Genomic DNA, 15,564 nt, shown 5'->3' on the forward strand with positions numbered 1-15,564 from the left:
AATAAAATTTTATTGAAGAAAATAAAATTATTTTTCTCTCAGAGCCTATAATAGCTTTTTATTTGTTTTAAATTTAAAAAAAATTTGGAATGAAATGAAAAAATTTATTTAGCACAAATATAAAATTTTATTTAGCGCAAATAAAATTTTTATTTAACTCAAATAAAGTTTATTTAAAATAAACTAAAGGTTTATTTAGATGAAATGAAATATTTATTTGAATTAAAAAATTTGTTGGTTAAAAATAATCAAAAAATTGTGTTAATACAAAAAATAGTATATTTTCTTTTAAACTGAAACTTTTTTCCTGTAAATAAATTGTATTGGAACAAATAATTTTTTATTTGAATCAATTATCATTTAATTCATTTGCAGTTAATAATTATTTAATACAAATAATTATTTATTTGATAATACTAATGTAATCGATTATTTGAATCAAATAAATTTTTTTTTCCATTTTTTTTTCAAATAGCAAAAAAAATATTTTTAATTAATGTTTTAAAACACATTTTTTTAAATTAAAAATTACCCATTCGGAAAAAAGTTCTACAGGAATTTCTTTATGAATTCTGAAAAGTATTTTACAAAAAAAAGTTAAATTTTTGCAGAGTGTACTTATTAAATTCGACACGTGATGTATACGGAGAAACTACTTTATACATAATATTGTTTGAAACTCACCTGATTATAATATGAATTTTACTTATTAATTTATCAATTGTAAAAAAATTAGCCATCATTTTCTCTTTAGACAATTTATATTTTAAAAAATTATTAATGACTTTTTTTTATTAATAATTTTTAAGTAGTAATTAATTATTTTATCATTTTTTCAGTCACTATTGATATAAAGAAACGGATAATTTGTTTTTGAAAAATCACTACTAATTTTTTTGACATATAAAAAAAATGTATAAATATGACATTTGTAAACATATGTAAAACAATTGATTGGAATGTATTTTACAAATTTCATATTTAATTTCACGTGTATCAAAAATTAGTAGTGATTAGTTAAGAACTAACTAATATGCTTTCAATAAATTTTTCTCTTTCATTTAATAAGGACTTTGGCATATCTCCTTACTTGTGAGACGGCCGAATGGCTTCTCTACTGAATTTTCAGTAAAACGGTTCTTGGTTCGATTCTTCCCATCTCTGAGTTTTCTTCAGTTTAAAAATTTCTGTCTTTATGGAGAATTATTAATTTTATTGGAGAATAGAAAATAAATAAAAGATTTACTTATTAAAAAATTAATATAGAATCGTTGCAAGAGTAAATGTCAACACACGGAAAAACTTTGTTCAAGAATCATTCCTAAATTTGTTCAGGAACTGAGGATATGAGAAAAATTCTGCAAAATTTACAGAAAAATACAAAAACCATTCAAGAAAATACTTGTATTTTTATTATGACATTGGAAGACTTCTTGTTAATGCCGCGATCGGAATATCTCAGTCACTGGGTGTTGGAAGTTTCTTGAACTGTTTTAGAAGACACAGTACAGTAACAAAGCACTAGGCAGGGATTGGTTGCGTCAAATATGTTTCCAATGCATAATACCATAAGCTGGTGAGGTAGCTGAGAGATGTAAAGCGCAGTTTTTGGACTTTCGAGGACGTGGGATCGAGTCCTCCCAGAGTAAATTTTTTTTCTCGCAAACGTAAAAATTTATTCTAAAACAAGTTCAAGACTTTCTGTAGTGAGTTTAGGAAGTTGTCTTGAATTTCTCTACAATTCTTATAGAAATACTGCTAAGAATTTTTCAAAGAAAATATAAATAAGATTTCTTAAATTATTCTCATATCCTCAGTTCCTGAACAAATTTAGAAATGATTCTTGCACAAAGTTTTTCCGTGCAGGAGTAGAAAAAAAATATATGAGGCATTTCATATGAGAATACGGGGTCATGTCTCGGATTTTTCTCAAAATTCGGTAAATTGTAGTGATAGTAGTGCTAAATAAGTGTACAAATTTTTAATTAAAATTTTTTTAATATTTTTCGAGATATTTACAATAACAAATTTGAGCAAAATTTTTTTGCTTTACTATAATCTGTTAATAATTTAGATTTGTTAAAAATGTTATTTACACTGGTTTTATTTAATACAGAATTAGATGATCTTCCAAATAAAAAAAGAATTGACGGTTTATCTTCATTTTCTTAAATGTTATTAATTATTTAAATAATTTTTATTATTAATTATTAATTTAACACCCGTTTATCCAAAATAGATCATATAGGGCTCGTTGGATGCGGATTTTGATAAGCATTCTAATGGTGTTTTTAAAATTACTCTAATTTTATTTGTTCGTCAAATATTTCATTTTTTATTAACTTTTGTTAGTTAATTAATTAATATCTCGAAAACAAAAAATAATGCCATCTCAAAAATTTAACCATCGATTTATTATGACTTAAACAACATTCATGATTTTTTTCGCGTTTCTAAATGAGGGATAACATGGTTAAAAGTTATAAACAAATTCAATTTTTTAAACAAATTGTTTAAAAATTAATATTTTTTTAAAAAAAATAATTTTTTTCTAAAAGTTTAAGATCTTCCGCGTAAAAAACATTTACAACATTTTTCTCTATTTTTAATAGAAAAAAAGTTATAAGTAAAGCAAAAAAGTATTGCTCAAATTTGTTATTGTAAATATCTCGAAAAATATTAAAAATTTGTACACTTATTTAGCACCACTATCACTACAATTTACCAAATTTTGAGAAAAATCCGAGACATGACCCCGTATTCTCATATGAAATGCCTCATATATATGAGGCAAAATTCCTGAAATGTCCGAACAAAAAATTAAAAGTTCTCGAATTTAATCCATACTTTTCTAAAATGTTGTCATTGCTGGTGAAAGTCTAAAAATCAATTATTATTGAATTATTATCAATTATTATGTTACAATTAGTTAACATTGCAATTGTTTATTAACAATCTACTTATCCAAATCACAGTAAACTTGGTTGTATCTTTTTCTATTGCAACGTTTTGATGCACATAAGTTATATCAAAAAGAGATCGTTTTGTGTATCATTTTTAGAAATGATACACGAAACGGTCTCATTTTTTGATGCAAAAAATTTAATCAATTTATATCAATCATGGCCGAATTGAATCGACTCAAAATTAAACGAATTTTTTTCAGATATTTTGGTAATAGTACAATTGCGGAGACCATTTCACTATTTAATTTGAAAATGAAAATAACAGAAAATCAAAGACAATGTGCAATTCGATAATTAAAAAGTGACAGCTTATAAACATAACCTAAAATGCATGAGAAAAAATTTGTCGATAAAATCAATATAGCCGAGCTTTTTAGAAGGTAGATGGCAGCACTCATCTATTTTCTTTCTTTAAATTTTTTCTGAATCGTTTTTATAAAAAGCAAAACTGCCATCTACCTTCTAAAAAGCTCGGCTATATTGATTTTATCGACAAATTTTTTCTCATGCATTTTAGGTTATGTTTATAAGCTGTCACTTTTTAATTAACGAATTGCACATTGTCTTTGATTTTCTGTTATTTTCATTTTCAAATTAAATAGTGAAATGGTCTCCGCAATTGTACTATTACCAAAATATCTGAAAAAAATTCGTTTAATTTTGAGTCGATTCAATTCGGCCATGATTGATATAAATTGATTCAATTTTTTGCATCAAAAAATGAGACCGTTTCGTGTATCATTTCTAAAAATGATACACAAAACGATCTCTTTTTGATATAACTTATGTGCATCAAAACGTTGCAAAGATTTGATGCAATTTTTGGTCTCAATTTGATACTTTTAGGAAAACTGTGAAATACTTCATATAGGGCTCGTTGGACGCAGAAATACATTAACTTTCAATTGGTAACTTCAGAATTACCGTAACTTTATTTGTTTGTAAAATATTTAATTTGTTATAAACATTAATTAATTAATTAATTAATATCTCAAAAACTTTAAAAGATCCCACTTTGAAAATTACATGTTTTGTAGGAAATTAGTCAAGCTTTCCATTGATATAGTTGAAAAAATTTAAAAAATCCGATTTGAGATATACGTAAATTAACATTTTGACCTTAAATTTCAGTCAAATTTTATTAAAAAAAAAAAAAAAAAAAAAATGTTATCATCATCGTGTAGCCCGTCAAAAAAGCTTTAAAAATCATTATATATATATATGTTAACTTTTATGCATTCTACTTATAAATATTGTACATTGAAAAAATTTTTTTTTTCAAAAGTCAAAAATTAAAAACGTTCTAATTCAAAAACTATTTTATCAAATTCAATAATAATTGATTTTTAGACTTTCACCAACAATGATAACATTTTAGAAAAGTATGGATTAAATTCGAGAAGTTTTAATTTTTTGTTCGGACATTTCAGGAATTTTGCCTCATATACACTTTGCAGATAATATATAAACTGAATAAAAAAAATAAGGGTTTAGTTTCGCGCAGTACATGTGCTTTAATGTGCGTGACGTTGTTCATTCTAATTTTTTTTTTCTTTTTTCCCATCCTTGCATGTCAGTGTCCTACTCTTTTGAACATTAAAAACGATTCGACCAGCTGGCCCACTTATGGTTCTCAGACTCTAGGCCGGCTATTAGAATGTATATATAATAATGCTTTAGAGCACGTGTATGCGATCAATAAAAGAGAAGCGCTTCTAATTTTTACTCCCCATATTGTTTGGTTCAACAGATACCAAAATTTGTTCTAGTCATATTGAGAAAAAAAAACACAGAAAATTGTCCGACTTAAAGGTCACCAAAGTTTTTAAGCTTTTAAATTTCAAGCACACATTAGAGACTTTGAATTTCGTGGAAATAACTCGGAAAACTTAAACAATTTTCCTGTATATCATACAAAAAAAATCGGTCACATTTCTGACAGATTTGTAGAAACTACAAGGGAAAAAATTTACAAGTAAATAGTTAAAAATTTATTATTTAATTATGTTTTGTGATTTTATTAGAGATAAATATATATGTAGATTTAGATACATGAATAAAAATAGAGCTAATAATTAAATTTGTTTATGTTTTTCTTCTTTTTTTCAAATTGTGACCTGTGAAAATTCTTTGGGGTAATGGGAAAATTGTACCAGCCAGCAAAGTTTCGTTACCTCGATTATGGCTTTTCTTATTTTTTTGAAAATTAAACAAACATTTTTTTTTTGTAAACTTACTTTTTTGTTCTTAATTTCTAATTAATTATAATTAAAGATAAAAGGGACCTAAAGAAACAAATTCTAAGTTATAATTATCAAATTTTGGATTAATGCACAAAGATATTTAAGGCCAGGTTCCTCCAAAAAACGTGTTTTATTCAAAGAAATTTTATTTATATTACAAAAAATATTGATAAATCAAAGTTTTTAAAGATTAAAAGAGATATAAAAATACTAATTCAAAAATAGTTATTTATGATACAAGTGCGTAAATCACACGAGTATAATCAAATTTACGCACGTGTATCATACAACATTCTCTCTAAATCTGAATTAGTAAAAATGTTTACTAATTTAAATTAGTGACTCACTTTTTGCTTTAGAATTAGTTAAATTTTACTGATAATTCGTAAAATTTTTGCTAATTCAGAAGCAAAAAGTGAGTCACTAATTCAGATTTAGAGAGTTTTTTGCAACACCCACCTCTAAAGTTAAGAACCTATTATGAAGAATTTCAACTCTCTATTAGAATAATTTCGACTGCATAGAATTAAAAAAAATCAATCGAAAATCAGGAAAAATATCATTAAGCAGTAGTGTAGTATAAATTTAAAAGTAAAGTTCTTTTTTTAATTTGTGGTTTTGTATGGTTCTTAAACAATCCTTATATTATGTGAGAAAAATTTTGGTGCGTAAAGTAAATTTCACTGTAAGTTGGTATTAATTTAATACCAACTTTAGGTACTAAATTGTTATTTGGTTCTATTTTGATACCTAAAATCGTTACTGTTTTAGTACTTTCTTTTTACAGTTTTAAAAAGAGCTTCTTTACACACACTTTTCGGTGTGTAAAATTTAACTTTAGAGGTTAGTGTTGCAAAAAATTTATTTTTTTATTTTTTTAAAATGGCGCCTCCTAAAATGGCTGCTGAAACACGTCCTTTTTGTTGGTGGGTGACAGGATAACTCAAAAACGAATCATCTGAAAGCAAAAATCAAAACGGTTTCTTATTCTATATCACATTGGCTATGGTCGGTACTACAATGAAACATTTTCCCAAAAAAAAAATGTATAAATAAACTAAGTTTTTTACATTACCTTTTGTAAAAAAAATATATTAAAAATTTAAGGAAATCATTATATTAGTGTTTTAATAATTTTTATTTTTGGAATTTCACCAGTATTCCCGGGCGAAACACAAAATTCACTAGATTCAAAAAAGGCACTAGTCAGGGCCTCAACAATTTTCCTAGTTTAAAAAAATGTTAATTGACGTTTTGGAACTGTATTCAGTTCCCTCTTCAAAATTTATTGAGACAATATGTTACAATTGATGTTTTTTTATCACGTTTGCTTAAAATAAAGGTTGATTTTATGATTTTTTTAATAAATTACTTTAAAGAATTTACTGAGATGTAAAAATTTAAAAAAAAAGAATATTGTTCTTTTTAATCACAAACAGAAGGTAGTTCCAGTTTTAATATTCAAGAAGTATATTAAGTAAAAGATCCTCGTAAGTCTGCATGGCTGCGTGGTCAGAGTATAAGCCTCGCGTCCCAAGGGTGTTGGGTTTGATTCCCCTTGCGTGAAAGATTTTTTAAAATTATTCTTCAGTGTTTTATATACTGTCTATGTTGTAATTTTAAGTAGAATTTCATTTCCTCTAGAAAGGGCACACATATATAAATTTATTTTAAAATTAAGCTATTATAAACTGAGTCATAAATTAAATAAAATTATCAAAATTTATTATCTTTTGTATATATATATATATTTAAATTAAAGAATATATAACTTTTTTTTTCTTCGTGTGCATGCGGTACTATTATATAAGAAATTGCGAGAGGGATTTTTACATATACAAAGCATGTCTCTATGTGTGTTTCAAATATAAAAAAAAAGAAAAAAAAAGAGTTAGGGGTGGGGGAGGTGAGTGTATGCACAGGTCTCTTTTCATTCACGAAATATATACACATGTATACTGTATATATAGAGCGCAAGGAAATCCTTGTGTAGTCGCGCAGCTTTGGAATCCGGGTCAAGTGGCAGGGTGGATGTGAAATTTTTATGCGACTCGCATGTTATGAAGCGACTGATGACTTGACGAGAAGCGAAACAGGTACTTGATGTTGAAAAGAATTATATACCCAAGTGCCACGTGCGGTGGTGCTCACAATTTAGAACTGTGATTAAAGAAAAGGGAAAAAAATTCAGTAATGAACATTGTATATACATATATATATATATTAGGGGCTATACACCCATGCACGCTTCTCGCGTCAACACCTGTTATTTTCCACTTTAATGCTTAATTTTTGAAAAGCTTGCAAGTTGTAAAATTATTAAAATTTTATCTTAATTTTGAGGTTATGTTCGTTTCTTAGTTAGGGGAATTTGAAGAATTAGAATTTTCATTATATGGTATTTCATTTCTCATAATGATTTTTGAGCTTAATTTTTATTTGTTCGAATTGGTATTTTACAGAATTTTCATTAAGGGTATGTGGGAACCTCCCACGTGACCTAGTATGGAAAAATGTGTTTTGGTAGTATACATTTCACTCTAAAATGAGAAAAGATTTTTGTCTAAAATTTTGAGGGATGATAGATTAGGGTACAAAGAATCTCGCTGTTCTCCGAAAAATACATAATTTTGCGTTAAATTATTAAAAAATGATGTTTAAAAAGTGTCATTTTTAAACGAAAATGAAAACAAAGATGGCGGCGCATACACAGACGTTGCTTGAGTGTGTCAGTGCTCCAGTAAACAGCGCCAATTCGAGCTTTTGGCCGCTGAATGAACTATGATATAATACATTATTTTACTATTTATTGCTTTATTTTTATTATTTTTGCGTTAAGTTATGGTAAATGAATAGAACAGCGAGATTCCTTGTACCGAACAAAATCATTTCTCCAAATTTTAACCCGAAATCATTTTTTATTTCAGAGAAAGTTTCATACCACAAAAAACGTCCTTTGCCCACATACCCTTCTCTTGAATTTTAAGGTTATGTTTCATCTATGACCTTGAATCCTAGAGTCCTCGGACCTTAAATTTTGAGGTTATGTTGGTTTTTATACTAACATAGGTAGATATATTGGTTATTCCACGTCAATTTGTCGCTGGCTTTGAGGTTGATATCAGAACTAAAATAAAAATAAAACAATATTAGTAATATCGTAATAATTACTATTATTATTGTTATTTTTTAATTATCATTATTATCATTTTTATTATCATTATTATTTTTAAGTAATATTATTAATAGATAGTAGATACTATTATATATTAATAATATTAATAATTATTATACCTACTCTGCCGTGCATAACTGAAATACCGTAACTTGTTTTTTTTTCTTAGGTTATGTTGCTCCTTATGTTTCTTCTTTAAAAAAAAATATAGAGATTAAAATTGTGGAAAATTTAATTTGAATTTGATAGAAATAATTATTTCTACTCTTTGTAAATATAATTTTACATAATTTTAATTTTTATTTTTAAAAAAAAAAGAAACATAATGGGCAACATAACCTAAATAAAAAACAAGTTACGATATTTCAGTATTGCACGGTAGTACTAATTAATGTACTAAATACTAATGTATTTATTGTTATTATTATATTATTATTACTACTATTAATTTAAAAAGAAAAAAAAAATTGTGAATCATAATTTTTTTTCAGTTTCATTAATCAACGCTTGTTCTACTTATCCCCATACCTTTGCCAATATTATATCGTACATTGTGTTGTATCCCTTTCGTCTGATCGAAACCGGCTTTTATCACTTATTTTTCTACTACCGCATCAGTGTAATCAGACCCGTACAATTTGCTTAATGTATACATATTGTACATACAATAATGCACTTAGCGTAATTTTATAGAACAATTTAATTATATACCTTAATTTAAAAAGTAATTTTCTTCTTTTTTTTTATTATACAAATTTTTATTTTAATGCAATTCTATTTGTATAATTAAAAATTTTACCGGTGAAAAAATTTCAAAGTTTATTAAAAATAAATTAATAAATTATTTTATTAATAAAAAAAAGTATTTTCAAATGAAAATTTTATTAACTATTATTAAATTATTATATTTATATATCATGTGATAATTTTTTTTTTTCTATTACTGAAATACTGGGAAAATATAAAAGGGAATTGTAAATAGGTGATAAATGTAAATAATATTATACAGAAAAAGATGCATTATCATAAAATAACTGTGTATAACACACCTAATATGTTTACAAAAGAAAATAGTCGTACTGCGCATTTGGTAATAATTTAGTAATTAAATTGAGTGATTTTTGAACATTACAAAAACAATACAACAATTTTCAAATTAATCGTATAACTGATTAAGTTGCACAATATATTATTATTACATATTTATTTCTCTATGATTAGTTTTTAATTTTTTTTTTTTTTTTACTTAAATTATAATAATTATTATTATTTGTAATTTATCATATATATTTTTATGGTATATTTTTGAATAATAATTCTCTTTTTTTTGAAAGTGGAACGTTTCACACTTTTTAGTACGAAAAGCATTTCCTCACCAGTGATTTTTTTGTTTCAGGAGACAGTAACACAGGGTTACACAAACGCAGCATATATGAACACAATGGAGTCGCCGTTTGTTCACAAAAGAAAGCACTTTGTATTGCCACCGTTGTTTTCGGCATCCTCTTTGCCATATCACTCATCATTGCATTCGCGGGACCACAGAATGGTAACTTTCAATTTTCTATATACACATCTAACGAGTTTGCTTCAAAAATCACACACACACACACACACACACAAAACCACATATACACACTTTTCAAAACTGCAAATTCAAAGAAATTTTATCTCTCGCATCATATTGCAAGCTATTATACATTATGTCTCCATTCTATTCGCTTCAAAATTTCAAATACTCTTTGTAAATAATATTTCTATTTCAAAACAAAAAAAAAATTTCAAAAAATAACAATAATGTTGGGCAAATTTAAAAATTAAAATTGTTATAAAAATTAAATACTCCATCTGTTTAGTAAATGTTTTTAACGTTGCAAAAATTAATTATTTTGAACCGCATGAATATGTTCTAAAAATAATTAGTTAGAATTTTCATTTTATGGAATTTCATTTGCATAATGATTTTTGAGCCGAATTTTTAATTGTTCGAATTAGAAGTTTGCAGAATTTTCATAAAAACGATTTTCTATATTAAAGAATTTTTATATAACCGAAAATTCACCTCACAGAATTTTTATTTGCTCGAATTTTCATTTAACATAATAGGCATTTTATGGAATTTTTATTGGGTACAATTTCATTGCATAGAATTTTCTTTCAGATAAATTTTCAATTGTTCAAATTATTATTTTGATATAATTTCCATATAGAGTCAGTTAGGGTAAATGGGGATAAGAGGTTTTGGAGATTAATTTTCAGTTTTAAAATGAAGTTCAACGTCAATATTTTAACCTCAGATCACCTGCAAGAGGTTTTGAGTATTGCCAAGCTTTTATATTGACAATTGGCAGCAAGATAAAAAAAAAGTTATCGCTCAAGGGTAAGTCCACGTCAGAAATATCAGAATCTGCAAGTGGTTCTTCGATTTTAATGATACTTGGTAAAATTAGTGCTTTATATAAGAGCAATGTGTGAGTAAAAGGAATCACAGTAAACTTGGTTGTATCTTTTTCTATTGCAACGTTTTGATGCACATAAGTTATATCAAAAAGAGATCGTTTTGTGTATCATTTTTAGAAATGATACACGAAACGGTCTCATTTTTTGATGCAAAAAATTGAATCAATTTATATCAATCATGGCCGAATTGAATCGACTCAAAATTAAACGAATTTTTTTCAGATATTTTGGTAATAGTACAATTGCGGAGACCATTTCACTATTTAATTTGAAAATGAAAATAACAGAAAATCAAAGACAATGTGCAATTCGATAATTAAAAAGTGACAGCTTATAAACATAACCTAAAATGCATGAGAAAAAATTTGTCGATAAAATCAATATAGCCGAGCTTTTTAGAAGGTAGATTCAGAAAAAATTTAAAGAAAGAAAATAGATGAGTGCTGCCTTCTAAAAAGCTCGGCTATATTGATTTTATCGACAAATTTTTTCTCATGCATTTTAGGTTATGTTTATAAGCTGTCACTTTTTAATTATCGAATTGCACATTGTCTTTGATTTTCTGTTATTTTCATTTTCAAATTAAATAGTGAAATGGTCTCCGCAATTGTACTATTACCAAAATATCTGAAAAAAATTCGTTTAATTTTGAGTCGATTCAATTCGGCCATGATTGATATAAATTGATTCAATTTTTTGCATCAAAAAATGAGACCGTTTCGTGTATCATTTCTAAAAATGATACACAAAACGATCTCTTTTTGATATAACTTATGTGCATCAAAACGTTGCAAAGATTTGATGCAATTTTTGGTCTCAATTTGATACTTTTAGGAAAACTGTGTAATTTTTAAAATATCTAAAATTGTAGGAGTTATATCACTTTTAATTTTGATACTGAATTTTTTTCTTTCCTTTATATCTCGGTCAATTTTCAACCGATTTTGATGAATCAAAAACGATTTTTTTCATAAAATTACGTATTTTCAGAAAATTTTAAAATAAAAATAAAATTTTGTTATTTAAATAGAAAAAAGTAAAAAACAAAATTTCTTTTAAAATTTTTTTTCAATTTCGACCTCTTTTTTTTAATTTTTAATTTTGTAATAATATTCCTTTTTATTTTATCTTTAATTTAAAAAAAAATTCATCCTGGAGACTTTTTGAGATCTCGTGATATCGTCCTTTAAGTATTATAAGTCTTTGAAAACCGCAGGACTTGCTTCTATAATTACTTTCATTTGTTTGTTGAAATTTTTTATGGTTATGAATAACTATTTGTTTTAGAATCCTCTAAAAGAAAGCGCTAAGAACTTCAGCTACAATTTCAGGTTGCATTGTTAAGGTTTCATTACAATTTATTTTAAATTATAAATATTACAAAAAATAAAAACTTTGCTTCAAATCTATTAATAAAATATTGATTTGCTTGAATTTTCACTTGTTTCAGTCAAGTAATTTAAAAATAAAAACATTATTACGCGAAATTTTCTAGTTTGTAACAATAATATTATAAAACAAATGAAAGTAGAAACACAAATCTGGATCCTAGTTTTCTTGAGATGTGGATATTTAAAGAACGATATCACGAGATCTAAAAAAGTCTCCAGGATGAATGTTTTTTTAAATTAAAGATAAAATAAAAAGGAATATTATTAAAAAATTAAAAATTAAAAAAAAGAGGTCGAAATTGAAAAAAAAATCTAAAAGAAATTTTGTTTTTTACTTTTTTCTATTTAAATAACAAAATTTTATTTTTATTTTAAAATTTTCTGAAAATACGTAATTTTCTGAAAAAAATAGTTTTTGATTCATCAAAATCGGTTGAAAATTGACCGAGATATAAAGGAAAGAAAAAAATGCAGTATCAAAATTAAAAGTGATATAACTCCTACAATTTTAGATATTTTAAAAATTCCTTTTACTCACACATTGTTCTTATATAAAGCTATAATTTTACCAAGTATCATTAAAATCGAAGAACCACTTGCAGATTCTGATATTTTTGACGTGGACTTACCCTCAATGCATAAAAACTTAAAAATCAAAGTCAAACTTTTTCAGTATTTTGTCGAGAATTTCGAAGAAAACAGACTTAAAAATCATAACAAATTTTTTCCTTATTCCTTATGACTCCTATAACAGAAATTCACTTGAATTTTTGATTTTTGTCAATTTGGTTAATAATGACAAGCTGTCCCCATTTACCCTGAGTTTTCAAATTTCTGGTGTAAATGGGGACAGCTTGTCATTATTAACCAAATTGACAAAAATCAAAAATTCAAGTGAATTTCTGTTATGGGAGTCATAAGAAATAAGAAAAAAAATTTGGTATGATTTTTAAGTCTGTTTTTTTTCAAATGCGAGACAAAATATTGAAATAAAAAAAAAAATAAAAAAAATAAATAAATTTCAATTGGTGCAACTATTATATATCTACTACAAATTTTTTTCAAGTTTTTTCATCCATTAATACAGTAATATACTTAAGAAAACTTTTTTCTTAAAACTTTCTTAGAAACTATGCTGTCCCCATTTACCCCAAATTTCATGAAATTTTCTAAATTTTGGGCTAAATGGGAACAGTCAGTTTCATGCGTTTAAAGCTTATCTAAATTATTTTCTGCTGCATAAAATTAATCCTGGGAATGTAAATAACAACTTTAAAAAAAAATAAACCCGCAAATATTACCTTTTAAAAAAGGAAGAAACTTACGTGATTTGTGAAAAATAGCGATTTTGTCCCCATTTACCCCAACTGACTCTAACCAATTTTTTATACTACAGAATTTTTACTTAAACGAAAAATCATTTAACAGAATTTCAAATTGATAGGATTTTCATTTGTCCGAAATGCAAATGGGCGAACAAACAATGGACAGAAAGATTTCGGCACGATTTTTTAAATCAACCAATCACAATTTTATGGATAATTTTTGATTGGTTGCGATTTTAAAAATCGCGCCAAAATCTTTTTGTCGATTGTTTGTACGGACATTTTCAATTAAGGACAAATGAAAATTCTATCAATAAGAAATTCTGTTAAGGCCATGTGGGCAAAGCACGTTTTTTTGTCGTTTAAAACTTTCTCTGAAATAAAAAATAATTTTAGGTTATTTAAAATTGTTCGAATAAAAGAAAATCAAAGAAACAGACCTTTTGTTTCAACATATTGATATCCATAAGTCACGCTTATGAATTTTATCATAGTTCATTCAGCGGCCACTCGCTCGAATTGGCGCTGTTTACTGGAGCACTGACACACTCAAGCAACGTCTGTGTATGCGCCGCCATCTTTGTTTTCATTTTTGTTTAAAAATGACACTTTTTAAACATCATTTTTTAATAATTTAACTCAAAATGATGTATTTTTCGGAGAACAGCGAGATTCTTTGTACCCTAATCTATCATCCCTCAAAATTTTAGACAAAAATCTTTTCTCATTTTCGAGTGAAACGTATACTACCAAAACACATTTTCCCATACTAGGTCACGTGGGAGGTTCCCACATAACCTTAAACTAGATTTTTTAAAATAAAAATTTAGGTACAGAGAAATTCAGTAAAACAAAAATTAGGTACCTAAAAGTTCTGTTAAGTATATAAATTCGATTAAAAAGAAATTCTGTTAAATGTTAATTAGAAAAATGATAATTTGAGTCGCCGGAAAGTAAAACCACACATAAAATTCTGACGGCCATGTTAATTCAATGGGAGTCAAAATTTTATGTGTGGTTTTACTTTCCGGCGACTCATTTGTCTAAAAAAAATTATATCTAATAAAATTCTCTAAAATTTAAAACCGTTTTACAATTTTGGAAATCGTATTAATTTATTCGCTAGAATGAAGTAAAAAGAAACTTTGAAACATTGAAGTTTCAAAGTCAAAAAGTTGAAAAACCAATTTAAAAAAATATATTCTTACCTATTTACAAAAAACAATTTTTTTTTATTTCATTCTAATGATTCTAATAATCGGTTATTTGACTAATATCAAATAAATATTTACTTGAACCTCATTAACTGGGTTCGAATCAATAATTTCTGCATTTGAAATATCATTTATTGATTCTTAATAATTACTTTTTATTATTATTTTTATTTCATATAGATAGGTAGTATAATATATTTATTTATTAATAAATACCGATTATTATTATTATTTCAGTTAATTAATTTGTTTTTTATTAGCTACAACACTGTTAATGAGTTTTTAATTTTGAGCATAGATTGAATGCATTAAATTTTTTAAAAATCAAGTGTCATTGCCGCGAAAAGTAGGTTGAACAATATTAAATATTGATTAATAAATAATTATATTTGCAGACTGCCCTTGTGCTGGAGAAAAGCCAGCGAATCTGGAAATCAACGAGGACGAGGAAGGCGGTGAGCTGCTTGCAACGAACGGAGAGGTAAATAATTATAATAGAATTTATGATATAGAATTACGTACATATATTTATTTCTGATATTCACAAATTAACTTAATTAAATTTTCCTGTATAATTATTCAAAATGCATTTTCGGCGCGAGGTAGAAAATTTGTAATGAATTATTTATATATAATGAAAAATTTAACACTATTTTTAATTTATTTATTTATTTATTTATTATACATAATTAATTTTTGAGAATTAAAAAAATTAGTTTATTAAAATTGAAGAATAGAAAAATTTGCTCAATTAATCAATATAAAAAAAGTATAAAGAAATTTGTTTAAT

General features: G+C 25.8%; 1 protein-coding gene across 4 annotated transcripts in view; it reads left to right on the forward strand.

Moving 5' to 3' along the window:
- The window catches only part of LOC127280960 (endoplasmic reticulum aminopeptidase 2-like), a 110,662-nt gene that overhangs the window by 68,179 nt on the left and 26,919 nt on the right, over positions 1-15,564 (forward strand). For 3 of the 4 annotated variants that reach the window (XR_007842910.1, XM_051304390.1, XM_051304392.1), the window contains 2 exons: positions 9,781-9,933; positions 15,170-15,255. Coding sequence is in view for 3 of the 4 variants with exons in the window: in XM_051304390.1 (XP_051160347.1) it covers positions 9,781-9,933; positions 15,170-15,255 (239 nt within the window). In the remaining variant the exon portion in view is untranslated. The remainder of the gene's footprint in view (positions 1-9,780; positions 9,934-15,169; positions 15,256-15,564) is intronic. The other variant, XM_051304391.1, reaches the window with a different exon arrangement.

Source organism: Leptopilina boulardi, unplaced genomic scaffold (genome assembly GCF_019393585.1).
Source record: "Leptopilina boulardi isolate dan_hultmark-lab unplaced genomic scaffold, ZJU_Lbou_2.1 LbouV2_259, whole genome shotgun sequence".
In the NCBI taxonomy this organism is placed as follows: domain Eukaryota; kingdom Metazoa; phylum Arthropoda; class Insecta; order Hymenoptera; family Figitidae; genus Leptopilina; species Leptopilina boulardi.